Source organism: Anneissia japonica, unplaced genomic scaffold, assembly GCF_011630105.1.
Source record: "Anneissia japonica isolate Jap-2015-1 unplaced genomic scaffold, ASM1163010v1 scaffold1883_len165119_cov152, whole genome shotgun sequence".
NCBI classification, from domain to species: Eukaryota; Metazoa; Echinodermata; class Crinoidea; order Comatulida; family Comatulidae; genus Anneissia; species Anneissia japonica.
The window spans coordinates 28,535-44,023 of NW_022702141.1; the positions used below are offsets into that span (position 1 = coordinate 28,535).

General features: G+C 34.1%; 3 protein-coding genes across 4 annotated transcripts; 2 read left to right on the top strand and 1 right to left on the bottom strand.

The window, feature by feature from the left end:
• Nucleotides 1–334: 334 nt before the first annotated feature.
• On the bottom strand, nt 335–4,242 carry LOC117103794 (coiled-coil domain-containing protein 137-like). Its single transcript, XM_033244416.1, has 6 exons — nt 4,055–4,242; nt 3,645–3,772; nt 3,250–3,427; nt 2,686–2,768; nt 1,990–2,072; nt 335–1,009 (listed from the first exon to the last, which is right to left on the bottom strand). The coding sequence occupies exons 1-6, from the start codon at nt 4,126–4,128 to the stop codon at nt 722–724; spliced, it is 834 nt and encodes a 277-aa protein (XP_033100307.1). The 5' UTR covers nt 4,129–4,242; the 3' UTR covers nt 335–721.
• A 51-nt stretch (nt 4,243–4,293) lies between these two features.
• Nucleotides 4,294–6,830, top strand: LOC117103795. Of its 2 annotated transcripts, none has more exons than XM_033244417.1 (2): nt 4,294–4,480; nt 5,150–6,830. In XM_033244417.1, the coding sequence occupies exons 1-2, from the start codon at nt 4,446–4,448 to the stop codon at nt 5,856–5,858; spliced, it is 744 nt and encodes a 247-aa protein (XP_033100308.1). In that variant the 5' UTR covers nt 4,294–4,445; the 3' UTR covers nt 5,859–6,830. The 2 variants fall into 2 exon arrangements, 1 of the variants encoding a protein (XP_033100308.1); XR_004444660.1 differs by lacking the exon at nt 4,294–4,480 and adding an exon at nt 4,511–4,609 and having other exon boundaries at nt 5,150–5,281.
• Nucleotides 6,831–10,367: 3,537 nt separating this feature from the next.
• LOC117103800 (40S ribosomal protein S2) lies at nt 10,368–14,184 on the top strand. Its single transcript, XM_033244423.1, has 4 exons — nt 10,368–10,805; nt 12,448–12,621; nt 13,272–13,431; nt 13,830–14,184. The coding sequence occupies exons 1-4, from the start codon at nt 10,383–10,385 to the stop codon at nt 13,988–13,990; spliced, it is 918 nt and encodes a 305-aa protein (XP_033100314.1). The 5' UTR covers nt 10,368–10,382; the 3' UTR covers nt 13,991–14,184.
• The last annotated feature ends 1,305 nt before the right edge of the window (nt 14,185–15,489 follow it).

Consider the following 15,489-nt stretch of genomic DNA (forward strand, 5'->3'; position numbering starts at 1 on the left):
CCCAGAATATTTTAAATAAACTAATCTCATTTCACAAGTTTTTTCTGTCTTCATTTATTACTATAGAATTTTTTGAAATAAATTTCATTTCTACAGTACAAGTTTCAGTGTCTTCATTGATAAGAATACTTTGCATATCATACTGTACTTTAACTGTAGTTAGATTTTTATGCTGTGGATATCCGTTACCAGCGCTCGACATTTGTACTGTACTGTATTATGATATCACTGCAAGAGGGTGGCAGTTAGGAAGTCTATTAAGTCAGGCCTGGCCTGATTTTTGTCTTAGAAAACAGAATAAACGTGACACAAAATAATAGTCAGAATCGTGACCTCTCTGTGTATTTTAAATAATGTACGTTTATTCTACGCTTTGCAGTTTGCACAATCCCTATATGTATATCTTATGCCATGCAGTTGTAGTGTTTCATTTAAACAAGCTTGTACATAAAATACTGAGTAACCCCCTTTCAAACTCTTGTTCTCTTTCTGGGTCCCTGGGGTGTAATAACAATCCCATCAACTTGTTTTACTCCTCCTTACTCTCTTGTACATAATGTACAATTCTTAATATGAAACCAACTCTAAAGAAGTTTAAGGAAGCCAGTTTGATTCTATATTTTATATTTTTTTGTTCATCTTCAGGACGGCAGTGGATACCGGTGCCATGCAAGATTCCAGTGTTTATTTTAAAAAAAGTTGAATGATGTCCATCATAGTGCTAGAATATACTCATGTCCTTGGCTGGTTTATTTACTTTTTCTTTTGAGTTCTTAGCTTGTTCTGACTTCATTTTTCTGTAAGCCATAATCGCTTCTGTCTGCGCTCCGTCAAACTGTCTCTTTTCTGCTTCTGACATATTTTTCCTCTTTTTGGTTTGTTGAATAATCCGTTTAGATTCTGATAATCGTGGTGCGTTTACTGAACTTGATTTCGTTAAATTACGGCTTGAGTTGCTCACTTTATCAGTTGTTAATATATTCTTTAACAGTAGGTTTCTTCTTCCAGGCTGTAAGGCAAATAATATATATTATCATCATTATCAAAATCCCTTTCCACACTATCAAATATTCTTTGATAAAAAAACTGCTGTATGCCCATATATAGTCATGATGTGCCTATATATGGTCATGATGTGATGTCATCATCACCACCAAAAGATGTTGCATTCCCATATATAGTCATGATGTGCCTATATATGGTCATGATGTGATGTCATCATCACCATATTCAGACATGTCACATGTTTTTATCAAATAAGATTTGGTAGTCTGGACACAGCTTTATTATCACCATCAAAAGCCCTATTTTTATTATTCACTTTATTGTCAATATGATATAGAGTTGCAATTTGTAACCAGAGGGCCAAAGTGCTCATAATGTTTAACAGACAGTTATTTGATTAAACCAAATATAATAGGACTCAATATCAATAGTTGCAATTTATAACCAGAGGGCCAAAGTGCTCATAATGTTTAACAGACAGTTATTTGATTAAACCAAATATAATAGGACTCAATATCAAATAATATTTTACAGCACGAAGTGACATTAATCAGTTTGTTTTGCTGTTTTTTTTTTTATTCATGTACATGGCCTCGGTGTAGGACAGCTTAGACTGAGAAGGTTTTTATTGGAGGAAAGTGTTCATTTATTTTGGTATAAAATAGTTACCTATATACTACTCAAATAAAGACCCCTTAATTTCACTGTAAATGTGGAACTACATCACATAATTATCGTCAAAATGTGTTGTTGCAAGATCATTAATATTTACTGATTCCAACCAAGTTAGAAAAATTTAATTCTACTTGACTAGAATATTAATAGAATGTTCTGTGAATAGTGTTGCTTTCATTAGATTTATTTACAGTCATTCCGGGGGAGGCGTTTATTGAAGGGGAAAATAACCCCGGGGCATATATTTGGGGGAGGCGTTTATTCAAAATGAGGGGGGAGGGGCCGTTTAAATATGGCTACTGTACTTACTTTGCCATCAGCTACTTGACTATTTCTTGGTTTTGCCAAAATCTCTGGAGGCCTAGATGTTACTTCACCAAATTTTACATGATCTGAATCATAAGAGAAGTAAATCATATGCAATTACGATGTTACTGAAGGCAAAAAACATGGCCATAGTCGTGTAGCACAAATTCTTGCCTTTTTGCCCTTAACGTCATGAATACAATCTAGTTTTAATAGTCCTTAAGGTTTGTTTTTGAGTGATGATCCATTAATCTTCCATTCGCATAAGAAGTCGTAAAGATAGCTTCTAGGAAATGAATTTAATCCATAGTAAATAATAGCCAGTACCTTTCTACAAATTAAACATGCTATCACAGACAGCTTTCGGTGATGCTGATTGGTTGGTCAAATCAGAGAACTTTCTCAATTGCGTTGGGGACTGCTACACAGTACAACCATTGCATTGAAAACACTGGAGCGACAGTGAAGTAATTTTATGGAAACCATGCTATACCAAATTCCCTATTAAGTTTAACCATCAACAAGTAATCAGACTAAATGCAATCTCATAAAAACAGTGTGATGGTATGTGGTCCTGTTGGACTGCTGTATATACCTTAGTGGAAATATCGAAGCCTTTAATCCTTTAATTATCTTGAATATATCATTTGTGTATTTTGAATCATTATTATACTAAAAAATAAAATGAAAGGATCTTACCAGTAAAAAATTGTTTTTCTTTCATAACCATATCATGATCCACCTTCTTTTTTTTCATTCTTTCTCTTTTCTTATTCAGTCTCCTAAATATCAATAAAAAACATTTAAATAAGCAATTCATATAAGACGTTTTTGAATTATCATTGCCAGTATATACAGTATAAGAGAATTGCAAAAATAATTTTTATTTTATTTGAACTATATAATTAATGATTCAACATGACAGTACAGGTTCTATATGATGCAAAGACAAGACAAATTGGTCACTCCTCTCAAAAAATTTAGTTAATACAGAGACAGTAAAATGAAAGTTATAAAATGGTGAAAGATTCATTTAAATCCGACGTTTTTCTGTGAAGTTACAGGCGGTTTAAAAATAAAAGTGTTTAAATAATAGTTTGAGAAATCAAACTTCAAATTTCAGGATTTTGGGGAATTTTCAGGCAGAGACCATCACCCAATCGTTAAAAAAAATGATTAAACATTGGAAATGGGAAATATAATCACACAGCATGATGTTCATATATATATATATGTCCTTGCTACATAATACGTATGACATACTCTCGTTTTCTGTCACTCATCCCTTTCTTTGGTGGTAGGAACTCGGAGTTGCCTTTGATTCGCTCCTGCATCCTAGTGGCGCTGAGCAGAGTGCAAGCTTCTGAATTCAACCTCATCATATATCTATGATTACTCTCTCCAGGTCGTTTCTTCAATTTTTTCTGCAGGCTAGTCTCAGCTATGAAAGAAATTAACAAACGAACAATATAATTTTAATTAGGCGCCTAAAACTTATTTGATATTATTTATTCTTCATGTGTAACTTTTAAATTTGATCAATTCTAATTGATTTTATCAAGTGCTTATTGGATACACAATGCAAAATGATTAGATAATATCATTTATTTATTTTTATAAATGTTTTAGGAAATACTGTATAGGAGAAAGTGTTTTACCTTTAGTCGTATCAGGACCTTTCTTTTTCTTTGGTTTCTTCATGTTTTCCATTGACTGCACCATAATCAGATGCAGTTTCGAAGCTTTCTGATCTCTAACTTTTGGTGGATTGTTCCATTTTTTAGAACTGAAAAACAAAATATTTGTACAAAATGAATTCTTTCGAATAGTTTTTTTTTCTTGCATAGGATTATAATTATTTATTATATCAGAATTCGGTTACGTTTTTCATACTTTAAAGAGATTGACAAGTCAACACAACTTTTAAAAGGTGGGACCAATCGACCAGAATACAATAGCGACCGTCCTTCGACTGAACGGAGAAGGTGACCCTTCGCCGTTTTTACCCTCGCGAGAGCCTCGACAAAACATCAGTGCAAGTATTACAAAGAAAAATGTCCAGACTTACTCCTGATTTAAACTTTCCTTTCGAGTGGTGGACGCAAACGGATCCACTGCCTTTATCTTTTTTTGTCTTCCCATTATTGTATTTTTAGCTTGTATTCAATGATAGGTCTAGGCCTAGTATCTACTGTAAGCTAGCACGCATTCGCCATTCACTTCACATGTAAAATATCCACGTCTCGCGCCCTCAAACGTTTACAAAAAAAAGAGGAATCTATTGTATGTGTAAAGAGAGAAAAAAGACGGACTAGCCTAGGCTTAGGCATATGCCCTCCCTAAATTCTGCTCTATTTAAATATAGCAGACTATTGAAACGGCTCGTAACACTTGGTCTATAAATCAGCACAATTATGGTAAATTATAATCTAGCCCATTACTTAAAATCCAAACGATGAATGATCCGAAAAATATTTGCTTGGGCCGCAGTACAGTAAGTATACTTGTTTTCATGTTTACTAGACCCACCGCTAAAAACAGTACAGTTGTTCTGTAGTCAGAAACTAAAACAATAATTTTGGTCGAAATAACTTGTTGTCCCGTAATGGACTTGAATTCTCAGGTAAATTGTATAAATATAAAATATTGATTTTGTTTACGTGGACATATTTGATTTATTAATTAATACAATCAATCACTTAGGCTATATGAAATTGGTTTTAAGCCTACTTTATGTACTTTTTTTATGGTCGCCGTAAATCGAAATAGGCCTACTAGGGCCTAGCCTCCAGCTGGGTACGTCAGTCATTTGTACGCGGCGTGTGATATTAAAGAGTTGAACCACTGCATTGTTTATCCTAGAAAATGGGCCGAGTAGGGACTGGGTAAAATAATTGGGAAAATAGTGTTCAGGTTTTTAGTTTTGTTCCGTCATTACCTTCCTTATTCTCTAACGGTCGTGTTTGACAATATATACTGCCATCTAAAATCTAATCTTTTTGATTGATTTTATTTGAACAGCTATATGAATTTGATGCAGGTACCTGCTTATTTTTTATATTAAATTTTATCAGAACTCAAATTAATACAGGGTATGCATAATTTGAATAACAAACCTGATCTATTTCAAAACACAAAAATTCCTGTTATTCATTTTCGTCAGTTTTCCAGCTCTCAAGATGAACCAGGCCATATTTACAACGATGAATTGGTCAGCTAGAAGTAGCTGGAAAGTCTCAAGACACCAGATTGTATCAGCTCAGGTGCCGGATTTTTACATATGTTTTAATAACATATCTGTCTGTTCTTTTTACCGGAGTAAGTGTACTTATAAGTCAGCTGGTACCCCAGTGTTTACAAAGAGGCGTTGCTTTGACCGGAATGCTGTTCATCAGGTCATCAGTATGAATTTCTATCAGCGGCCTTTCTATACAATGCTGGCAGGCATTTTAAATAATATTTTACGAAGAAAAATGTGCAATATTTCATTTCTCAGAAACAAATATTCAAATCAATGCAATTTCTTATGCAGTAAGAAATCTTTTAATTGGAATTTTAAAAACAAGAAGTCAGGAACAGTGCAACGTAAAATGATGGTAAAATTTTACTGCTCAGGGAGTAATAATCAGATACAGGAAGCAACAGAACTTTCAGAAACGCCCATTTTTCATGAGGAATCTGGTAAACCAATCGCCCCAGATCCTGAAACGTGTTGTGAAACCGGTTGTGTACACTGTGTGTGGATTAAGTACGTCGAAGAACTTCAGAATTATTACCCAGACGGTATTCAGGAGGAAGAAGTGAAAGATATACTGAAAAAAATCCATGATCCACTTGTGAGGTCATTTGTCAAAATGGAACTTGGAGCCTAGTACTTCAAGCCCACCTCAAGGAAATTCAACTCAGTTATCAACCTCACGTGATAGCAAGCTCAGCACAATTCACTAGTGTGTACGCATTGTTAGTGCAAATTTTGCCTCTCAAGGCAGTGAGAAAAATACCCTTTTACCATTATGCACACATTTATCATCTTGCAGACTATGCTACCATTAAATTGACCAATCAGAGTGCTCAATATTTTCCCATTCTTATGTCAGAAAATAACTGTGCTGTTTGCATGCAAGCTAAGGTGAATTCTGTGTGTGCTTTTAGGCATTATTATTTTATTAAATTTTATTAAACTTGTTTTAATGATTTTAAATAATCTTTGTTATTACACACTTAATTTTGGATGTTCTTGATTTTCGTTTATATCAAAAGAGATTTTTTAAAATTTAATTTAACAATGAATCGCTATCCAATAAAGTAATACTAAAATACAGTAATGTAGCACCATAATTTTGTTTTCATAATATATGTTAAGTTGGCATGAAATATAAAAGAGCTAGGATTAGACAGTGCTGCAATTTATTACGAGTAATTGGAAACAACTAAATTGAATTGCTTTGTTAAACCTTGTTTCCTTATTACGCTTTTGTAATTTTTGTATTGTTATAATATTATATACCAATTGTATTGTGACTTTCATACTTACTTACTTAATAATGATAGTAATAATACTAACTTGGTACTACCTGTAATTAATGACCCCTCCAATTAAAGACCACCTCCAATTAAGGACAACTTTTCTGCAGTCCCAAATTAACAAATGTCTTTTATCTTTATTATTCTAATTAGAGACTAAAGCTGCTAATTACCATGGAAAACCTCAGTCCCAAAAGTTGTCTTTAATTGGAGGGAGACCTGTACTTGAGTTCAGCTGTCTCTTAAGCCCTGTCCAGCCCAAACATGTGACATGCCTATATATGGTCATGATGACATCACATCATGACCATATATAGCCACATCATGACTATATGGGCATACAACAGTTTCTTGTGGTCATGATGACATCACATCATGACCATATATAGGCACATTATGACTATATATGGGCATACAACAGTTGTTATTTGGTTATGACATCGCATCATGACCATATATAGGCATATCATGACCATATATAGCCACATCATGACCATATATAGGCACATCATGACTATATATGGGCATACAACAGTTTTTTGTCAAAGAAAATTTGATAGTGTGGACAGAGCTTTACCAGTTGTAAATACTGAAGGAAGTGGAAGAGTTTTTTAGAAAGAAATTTTGTTTTTCAAAGCAAACAGCAAACACCCAATAAATAAGATGACTATAATTCTCCATTCAATTATTAATGTGTGTTTACGTTGTTGCAATCTGCTGAGCTTAGAGTATAGAAATTAATAATGCTGGCATAGGATTGTGTTTAGACAATAGTGTAAATGATTTGATATTGTCATAGGTTCTAAATACCGGTAAGCCAATATTTATGAAATATGAAAATGTTATGAAATATTGAATTATACATAAATATAATACACTGATGATGATTTTATCCTAACTTTGTATAATATATAAAATTTAATTCTATTGAATGAAATTTGGGATGTTTTAATAAATTTATTTATTTGAAATTTGAGTTGCTTGTCGTTTTTTTTTTTGTTTTTTTTTGGAATGTCATCTCATTATTACATTTCCTTCTTGAATTTAGTAGTGCAGGTACATGTACTATTTATTTAAATGCAAACAGATATCAAGGCATCTCTTCGTTTGTGTTTTTAAAATTTGACAAATAACTGCCATATAATAATAATAATAATAATAATAATAATGATAATAATGATAATAATAATAATACGCGCTAATTCGGACTTAAGGGGAATATCTTTCTTGTTATTTTCCCCTTAACGTCGTTTATTTTTCCCTTAACGTCGTTTTTTTTTATTGTTCTATAATTTCTCCATTGACTAAGTTCCCCTAAAGGTAGGTTTTAGTAATATAATAATAATGATAGTCATGGTCTACAATATCTTTATAATGTAGAGTATACTTAATGAAATAGATAAAATAATAGTTAGAAAATATTATTGTATTTTTCAATAGCGTTTTCAATCAGCATTAATAAACAGATTATCATTTTTAATGAGTTTAATTTTCCGTAATATTTCGACAAAAATATTTCGAAAATTTGTAACTACAGTATAAAAACTATTCAGTAACCCTGAGGGCGCACTATGGTAATAATTTTCACGTAACTCTAGGTGGCGCTACCATCGTTCTTTCTTCTTCATAGAAACACGTAAGTGGCAGTTACATTTTTAAGCACATAAAAATGTCTTTTAATCGTTGTAATCCGAAATCGTTTTAGAATGCATTCATTGGCTTTATATGTTTGAATGCTTTGTTAGCTACAAAGTATGAATATTTTGTGATAAATTTGTTTGTGAAATTATAAATTTAAGGTTAATTAAATTGAGAGGAACACGCCTCCTGTAGAGTTTTATTGGTGGGTTCAGCACGGTTTCGTCTGCAGTGTGATAGATAGAACACATACATCGCGGCCGAAACGATCCTACACCGCTAGGCCTAGTAGGAATATGAAAAATATGAATTAAGGAAAACGATAAAATCCTCTACGATAAGACTGATAGTGATATGTTATTTTACAATCTATAAATTAGTAATAAGACAGGGTTGGGCCTAGACCATAATAATAGAGCAAAAAGAAACAAATCCGACCGAGGAGGGAGAGGTGGGCATGACGTGCGTAGGCCTAGCAGCACCCAAGTGGGGAGGTGGTGCTTAATTTGAGGCTCTTTGGTATATAGAATTTAAATTGAAAATTAGCTTGTTTTGGAATGTCCTCCTGTGCTTCCCTTTTCTTTTTATTTTCCTCTTCAAATAGAAAAATTAATTAGATTATCACTCTTGCCCGCATCAAAAATTCGGAAATAAAAAAAATATTTTTTGCCGCATCAATTATTTCAACAGCATAAAAATAACAATGCAATTTTTGTGACTTCAAATATATTTTCTTTAAAAAACTATAAAATTAAACCAGTTTTACAATATTTACTATTAGAGACCAAATATACAGTTCCTCCCACATAAAAACAAAAGCGAAATAATCTATTGTTCCGATTAAAAAAGAATTTTTAAAAACCCGCCCTCCCTCAATTTTTTTTTTAAATGAGTGATAAATTAATCATTTTTTCTATGCGCCCTTATTAAGGGGCCTTACTAAGCCTAGCATGGCCCCCCTTCCCCCCCCCCCCCCCCACCAACCTTCCCCCCCCCCCTATCCCCCCCTACCATCGTTCTTTCTTCTTCATAGAAACACGTAAGTGGCAGTTACATTTTTAAGCACATAAAAATGTCTTTTAATCGTTGAAATCCGAAATCGTTTTAGAATGCAGTCAATGGCTTTATATGTTTGAATGCTTTGTTAGCTACAAAGTATGAATATTTTGTGATAAATTTGTTTGTGAAATTATAAATTTAAGGTTAATTAAATTGAGAGGAACACGCCTCCTGTAGAGTTTTATTGGTGGGTTATCAGCACGGTTTCGTCTGCAGTGTGATAGATAGAACACATACATCGCGGCCGAAACGATCCTACACCGCTAGGCCTAGTAGGAATATGAAAAATATGAATTAAGGAAAACGATAAAATCCTCTACGATAAGACTGATAGTGATATGTTATTTTACAATCTATAAATTAGTAATAAGACAGGGTTAGGCCTAGGGCCTAGACCATAATAGAGCAAAAAGAAACAAATCCGACCGAGTAGGGAGAGGTGGGCATGACGTGCGTAGGCCTAGCAGCACCCAAGTGGGGAGGTGGTGCTTAATTTGAGGCACTTTGGTATATGGAATTTAAATCGAAAATTAGCTTGTTTTGGAATGATGTCCTGTGCTTCCCTTTTCTTTTTTATTTTCCTCTTCAAATAGAAAAATTTATTAGATTATCACTCCTGCCCGCATCAAAAATTCGGGAAATATTGATGCGGGAATAAAAAAAAAATATATTTTTTTGCCTCATCAATTATTTCAACAGCATAAAAATAACAATGCAATTTTGTGACTTCAAATATATTTTCTTTAAAAAACTATAAAATTAAACCAGTTTTTATACAATATTTACTATTAGAGACCAAATATAAACAGTTTCTCCCTCATAAAACAAAAGCAAAATAATCTATTGTTCCGATTAAAAAAAATTTTTTTTAAACCCGCCCTCCCTCATCAATTTTTTTTTTTTAATGAGTGATAATTTAATAATTTTTTCTATGCGCCCTTATTAAGGGGCCTTACTAAGCCTAGTATGGCCCCCATCCCCCCCCCCAACCCACAAGTGTTCACCCCTGCTATAGACGCGCACCTAGATGGACAAGCTTAATTGCATTCCTTTACTTATTCTTGCCTCCTTAAATTTTCTCTTTTCTGTAAATTTTGCTTTGGTAATTTACATTTCTTTTTTATGTTATGTACTGATTGTTTTGGAAGTTTTACGAAAGGCTAAATAGTAGATGGATGGATAAATGGAAAACCGTTGACACACTGTCTATTAACACTGTTGTTAAGATTAGTAACTTTGATATTTCCATCACAGCAATGGCAGACGGAGAATCAGCCGGTGGAAATAGAGGGGGTTTTCGTGGCGGGTTTGGTAGTGGCGAAAGAGGCCGCGGCCGTGGTAGAGGTCGAGGAAGAGGCCGCGGACGTGGTAGAGGCAGAGGAAAGGCAGAGGATAAGGAATGGATGCCAGTCACCAAGTTAGGTCGTCTGGTGAAAGACCGCAAGATTAAGTCTCTGGAGGAGATATACCTTCACTCTTTGCCAATCAAAGAGGCTGATATCATTGACTTCTTTCTTGGGCCATCTCTGAAGGATGAGGTTCTTAAAATCATGCCTGTTCAGAAGCAGACAAGGGCTGGTCAACGAACTCGATTTAAGGTACTATTATTATTATTATTTTATTTATTGCAAATCCAACAGTGTAAACACCAATTACAGGATGAGAATGTAAAATATGTAAACATTATCAGTCAAAAGCTTAAAATTAATTTAAAATATAAAAGAAATTATTTAACCAACTCGAGTGTAATAGAAAAACTACAATGTAAAATATAAAATCCACTCTTATTAATTAGTTTACCAAATGTTGTTATCCACCTACTCACCCTTAAAATGTCTACCACCCATCTTTAGTTTTCTACAGCTACCACCCTGATACTGTGTGTATGTGATTTAATGATGAAGCCAAGTTGCATTGGACTTTTTTTTTTGCTGTATAATTATTAAAAAGGCAGTGGTAGTAGTTGACCAATCCAAAAATCATTTTGGCTACTCTTGTAAGGTGTTGATCAATCTGACCTTAATTTTACTGCACAGTCGTAAATTAAATGAATTTAGTAATGTATACTGTACCTCTTAAGTTGCAGCATAGTTTGTAAGCTTTCAGTTTCATTAAATTTTTTAGTGATTCTATGTATTCATAGTTAATGATGATTCGATTCCCCATCCCTAGTGCTTTGCACTTTGAGGGATATTGTCTATCGTTTCTGAACTGTGAAGTCGGCGAAACTCAATACTAGAGCGCTAACTGAAATGTATCCGATGTTCGTAATACGTAGAGCTGTGTGTGTGTACAGTAACATCTAAGATGGCTGCTGTAGATTCAGCCAATAAAAATTCACAAAAAGCATTATCAATGGCACTCTCAATTTACCTATGAAACTTAACTAGAACCATAGAGGTATAATAAGAATACTAGAGCGCTAACAGCAATGTATTCGATGTTCGAAATACGCAGAGCTGTGTGTGTGTACCATCCAAGATGGCTGCCATAGATTCAGCCAGTCAAATTTCGCCTGAGCACTATCATTTTCAATGGCGCCCTCAATTTACAGTACAATTTAAAGTTCAGTACAGCTAGTTACCTGTAATTTTGAAACTCGAGCGTTGCGGTGTATGGGTGTGATGTACACGATTTTAATTCTTTTTAATGTTTGAATAAGATGCTCTACTTGGCCTCTTTTTGGCTACGACAGTTTAATAATTTGTCATTATCAATACTAATTATTATTTATGAAATAATATTCAGTCAGAGGGCTTATTTATGGTAATAATATGTATACTAAGCCTGAAGGTGGCGCTTTCCCACGGCAGCCATCTTGGATGGTACACATACACAACTCTGCATTGCCCCGCCATCTTGTCAGCACTCTAGTTGTTTAATAGCTCTATGACTAGAACTAAGTTACCCACATGTTGAAACTTGCGTGTTGCCTCGCGTGAGTGTAACATAGTTTATTTCAATTTTCATTCCTCAGTGCTATATTTCTAAATCAGATACTCCACTACGATATTTTAATAATTTTTTTTAATAATAATAATAATGATTAATTTATTTATGGTTATAATATGTACACTATGTGGCAGCTTTCTATGGTGGCCATCTTGGATGGTACATATACACACTCTACATTGCTTCGTTGCCTAGTCAGCACTCTAGTTGTTTAATAGCTCCATGCTTAGGGATGACATACAGTAATATAAAATAATTATATTGATTTATTTTGACGATATCTTGCAGGCTTTTGTTGCTATTGGCGATTCGAATGGACATATCGGTCTTGGTGTAAAATGTTCCAAGGAGGTTGCAACAGCCATTCGTGGCGCCATCACCCTGGCAAAACTCTCCATCATTCCTGTCCGTCGTGGTTATTGGGGTAACAAGATTGGTAAACCTCACACAGTCCCTTGCAAGGTAATTTACCTGTTAAATTTTTGTTTTGAAGCTGTCGATATGGTCGATCCTTGTCCTCTCGAGTCCCTACGTAGCTAGTGTGTGTGATTGTGTACACTGGACCTACAGCTGAGAGTACTTATCTAATATGGTAGATGATGAAATATTTGTATTCCTAGTGCTTACAGTAGCACAATAACGGACAATACATTCCTCGTTTCTGAACCATAAATTAAATTATACATTATTTCTTAATTTAAGCATTATATATTGTAGCTTAGTAAAATATTAATTTATTTATTAGTTAAATAATAATGATTTAGAATATCATGAATTACTAATTAATTTTTATATACATCATTTATTTAAACTTTCATTTTTTCATTTTAACCAAGGCAATAACCAAGAATATAATTGAGGCCATTGGAAACATGTACAGTTGAACTTGCCCAAAAATGGCATTGAAAAATTGTTTTACTTAAATAACATTCGACTTTCAGATCATCACTTTATAAAAAAACAATTTGGCATGCAAAATTATTCGAGTTAGGCAAAGTCAACTTGAGTAAGTTTAACTGCTTTCCTGTTACTAGACTTGCTCAAAATATGTAGGCCAAAATAACCAGGAATTCCTTAATGTTTGTATGATTTATTTGAATTTTCGCTTGTAGATTACCGGCCGATGTGGTAGCGTACTTGTACGCCTTATTCCTGCGCCTAGGGGAACTGGTATTGTGAGCGCTCCAGTTCCTAAGAAGTTGCTTACTATGGCTGGCATTGAAGATTGTTACACCTCTGCAACAGGCCAGACTGCCACCCTTGGTAACTTTGGTGAGTAGATACTGTTTTTATTTTGATTTCTTGAACATCATGAGTTTTTAATTGTCTAAGGGAAGGGTTGTGAGGGCTAATATTTAAGGGTTTGGTCAGTTAGTGAATTTATCATTCAAACTAGTATTAATATTGTAAAATAACTGATTAACAAAGGGTGTAATGTTGATGTCATCAAAGTAGAAAATTATGTTGTTTATCACTGACTTGTCATTTATGGTAGATGATGAAAACTCTTTGTATGCCCAGTGCCTAGCACAATTACGGACAATACATTCCTCGTTTCTGAACCAGAAATTCAATTATACATTATTACTTCAGCATGATTTAAGATGCACAATTCGCTTTTATTTTAAACCGTGTTAATAACATTGTTCATTGATTTTTTTTTTTTTTAGCCAAGGCAACTTTTGAGGCCATTGCAAAAACGTATTCGTATCTGACACCCGACATGTGGAAGGAGACTGTATTCGTCAAATCACCGTACCAGGAGTTCACCGACCACTTGGCCAAGACCCATGCTGTTGGAAGCGCCCAGCCAAAAGAGCAGAAGGTTTAAAATGTAATCTTCTACAAGATGTTGCAAATACAATTAACCTCTCTTTAAGTATTTGTTGACAACATCAGTGAGGTCCTATGCACCAATCACACTGGCACCAATAGGACTGATGATGATGATGATGATACATGATGATGATGAAAAACTGAAAAATGATTTGAATAAAGACACAGTTCTGTGATATTCAAATATGACATTTGTTTATTTATTAGTTGTGATTTGCCCATATAAGGTGGTGATAATACATAATCATGCTAGGGGTCCCAAGTTGGGAGAAGTCAATGCCAGGAGCATAGGTAACACCTTACCCACCCACTACCCAAATGCCTCGGAGGAAAGCCACAAATGCATCAGAAAGAAAGAATATATATGTACTGTATTTTCTACATATCTAAAATCAATTGAATACAAATAAGCTTTAAAAACACATAAATTGTTGAACTTTTAGGGGCTTTGGCCCCCCGGACCACTTTCAATATATTTTGAGCAACTTCCGACTACATACACCCACTTTTTCCGTAGACATTTTTAAAAAAAAATTTTTGCCAAATTTTGGGGTGGTAGGCTTCCCTCTTGAATCTGCCGCTGATCTGGTTATTAAGCTTTCGTAACATTTAATTTTATTTTGCTGCACATTGTGATACACATTGGCAATCAATATCTTTCTTGAAACAATTGATAATAAAGCAGTGAAAACATGCAAATTTTATGAATTTGTGAGATATGGGTTTCTTGCTTAAGTGCGGCAGGCCGTCCCGATTTCCAGGAGACTCCCACAAGTTATGGGAGACTTGGGACCCCTGACATGCCCAAATATGTGTATTGACATCATCACACCCCATATATGGTTTTCCAAACACTTGTTTATTGCACATATTCATAAAATATTAACACAAAATGTTCTGCACTGTTCACCATAATGTAGATTAAAAACATGCATTTTATTTTAACATCGATTTCGGGGAAAAAAAATGTTACTTTACTAATACTATAGTACACTAAATAAAAATCAAAATATTTTGTTAGAATAGATACTGCATATGCGATATGACATCATGTCGATATTATATGACTGTGGTATGACTGCTCTACTTTAGCAATTTAGTATTGCACAAATTCTATAAGTTTGAACACTAAAATTATTTTACATTTCACCAATCTACAGCTTCACCATTACATGACCATTACATCTACAAGTGCGACAACATTTTACTGAAATAATATATGAAAACTTTAATATACTGTACTGTACTACAGAATGGGTAAAAATTATCATTGTGATGTGTAGTAACCAGTGAAATGGTGCGCTAAGAATTGGTGATTTAGGTAGGCCTATATGGTTCAGGAACTCCTGTTTCCACCTCTGGGGAGGTGTTGCCCCATGTAGTAACTTCTGCTTCAACGTCTAAAAATAAGTAGTCCCATGCAAATCCTAGTGAATTGGTGTCCTCCCATGTACTGTAGTAACTTCTGCTGTTTTAAACCTCTGAAATGGTGTC

What these genes read in the sequence shown, in the direction of transcription:
- LOC117103794 (XM_033244416.1), bottom strand. Translation starts at nt 4,128, where the DNA reads ATGGGAAGACAAAAAAAGATAAAGGCAGTGGATCCGTTTGCGTCCACC. An exon ending in ATGAGTGACAGAAAACGAGA is followed by an intron (nt 2,769 to 3,249) that starts GTATGTCATACG and finishes ATTGATATTTAG; the next exon opens with GAGACTGAATAAGAAAAGAG. An exon ending in AGAAAAACAATTTTTTACTG is followed by an intron (nt 2,073 to 2,685) that starts GTAAGATCCTTT and finishes CTTATGATTCAG; the next exon opens with ATCATGTAAAATTTGGTGAA.
- LOC117103795 (XM_033244417.1), top strand. Translation starts at nt 4,446, where the DNA reads ATGATCCGAAAAATATTTGCTTGGGCCGCAGTACA. An exon ending in TTTGCTTGGGCCGCAGTACA is followed by an intron (nt 4,481 to 5,149) that starts GTAAGTATACTT and finishes CATTTTCGTCAG; the next exon opens with TTTTCCAGCTCTCAAGATGA.
- LOC117103800 (XM_033244423.1), top strand. Translation starts at nt 10,383, where the DNA reads ATGGATAAATGGAAAACCGTTGACACACTGTCTATTAACACTGTTGTT. An exon ending in GTCAACGAACTCGATTTAAG is followed by an intron (nt 10,806 to 12,447) that starts GTACTATTATTA and finishes GATATCTTGCAG; the next exon opens with GCTTTTGTTGCTATTGGCGA. An exon ending in TGCCACCCTTGGTAACTTTG is followed by an intron (nt 13,432 to 13,829) that starts GTGAGTAGATAC and finishes TTTTTTTTTTAG; the next exon opens with CCAAGGCAACTTTTGAGGCC.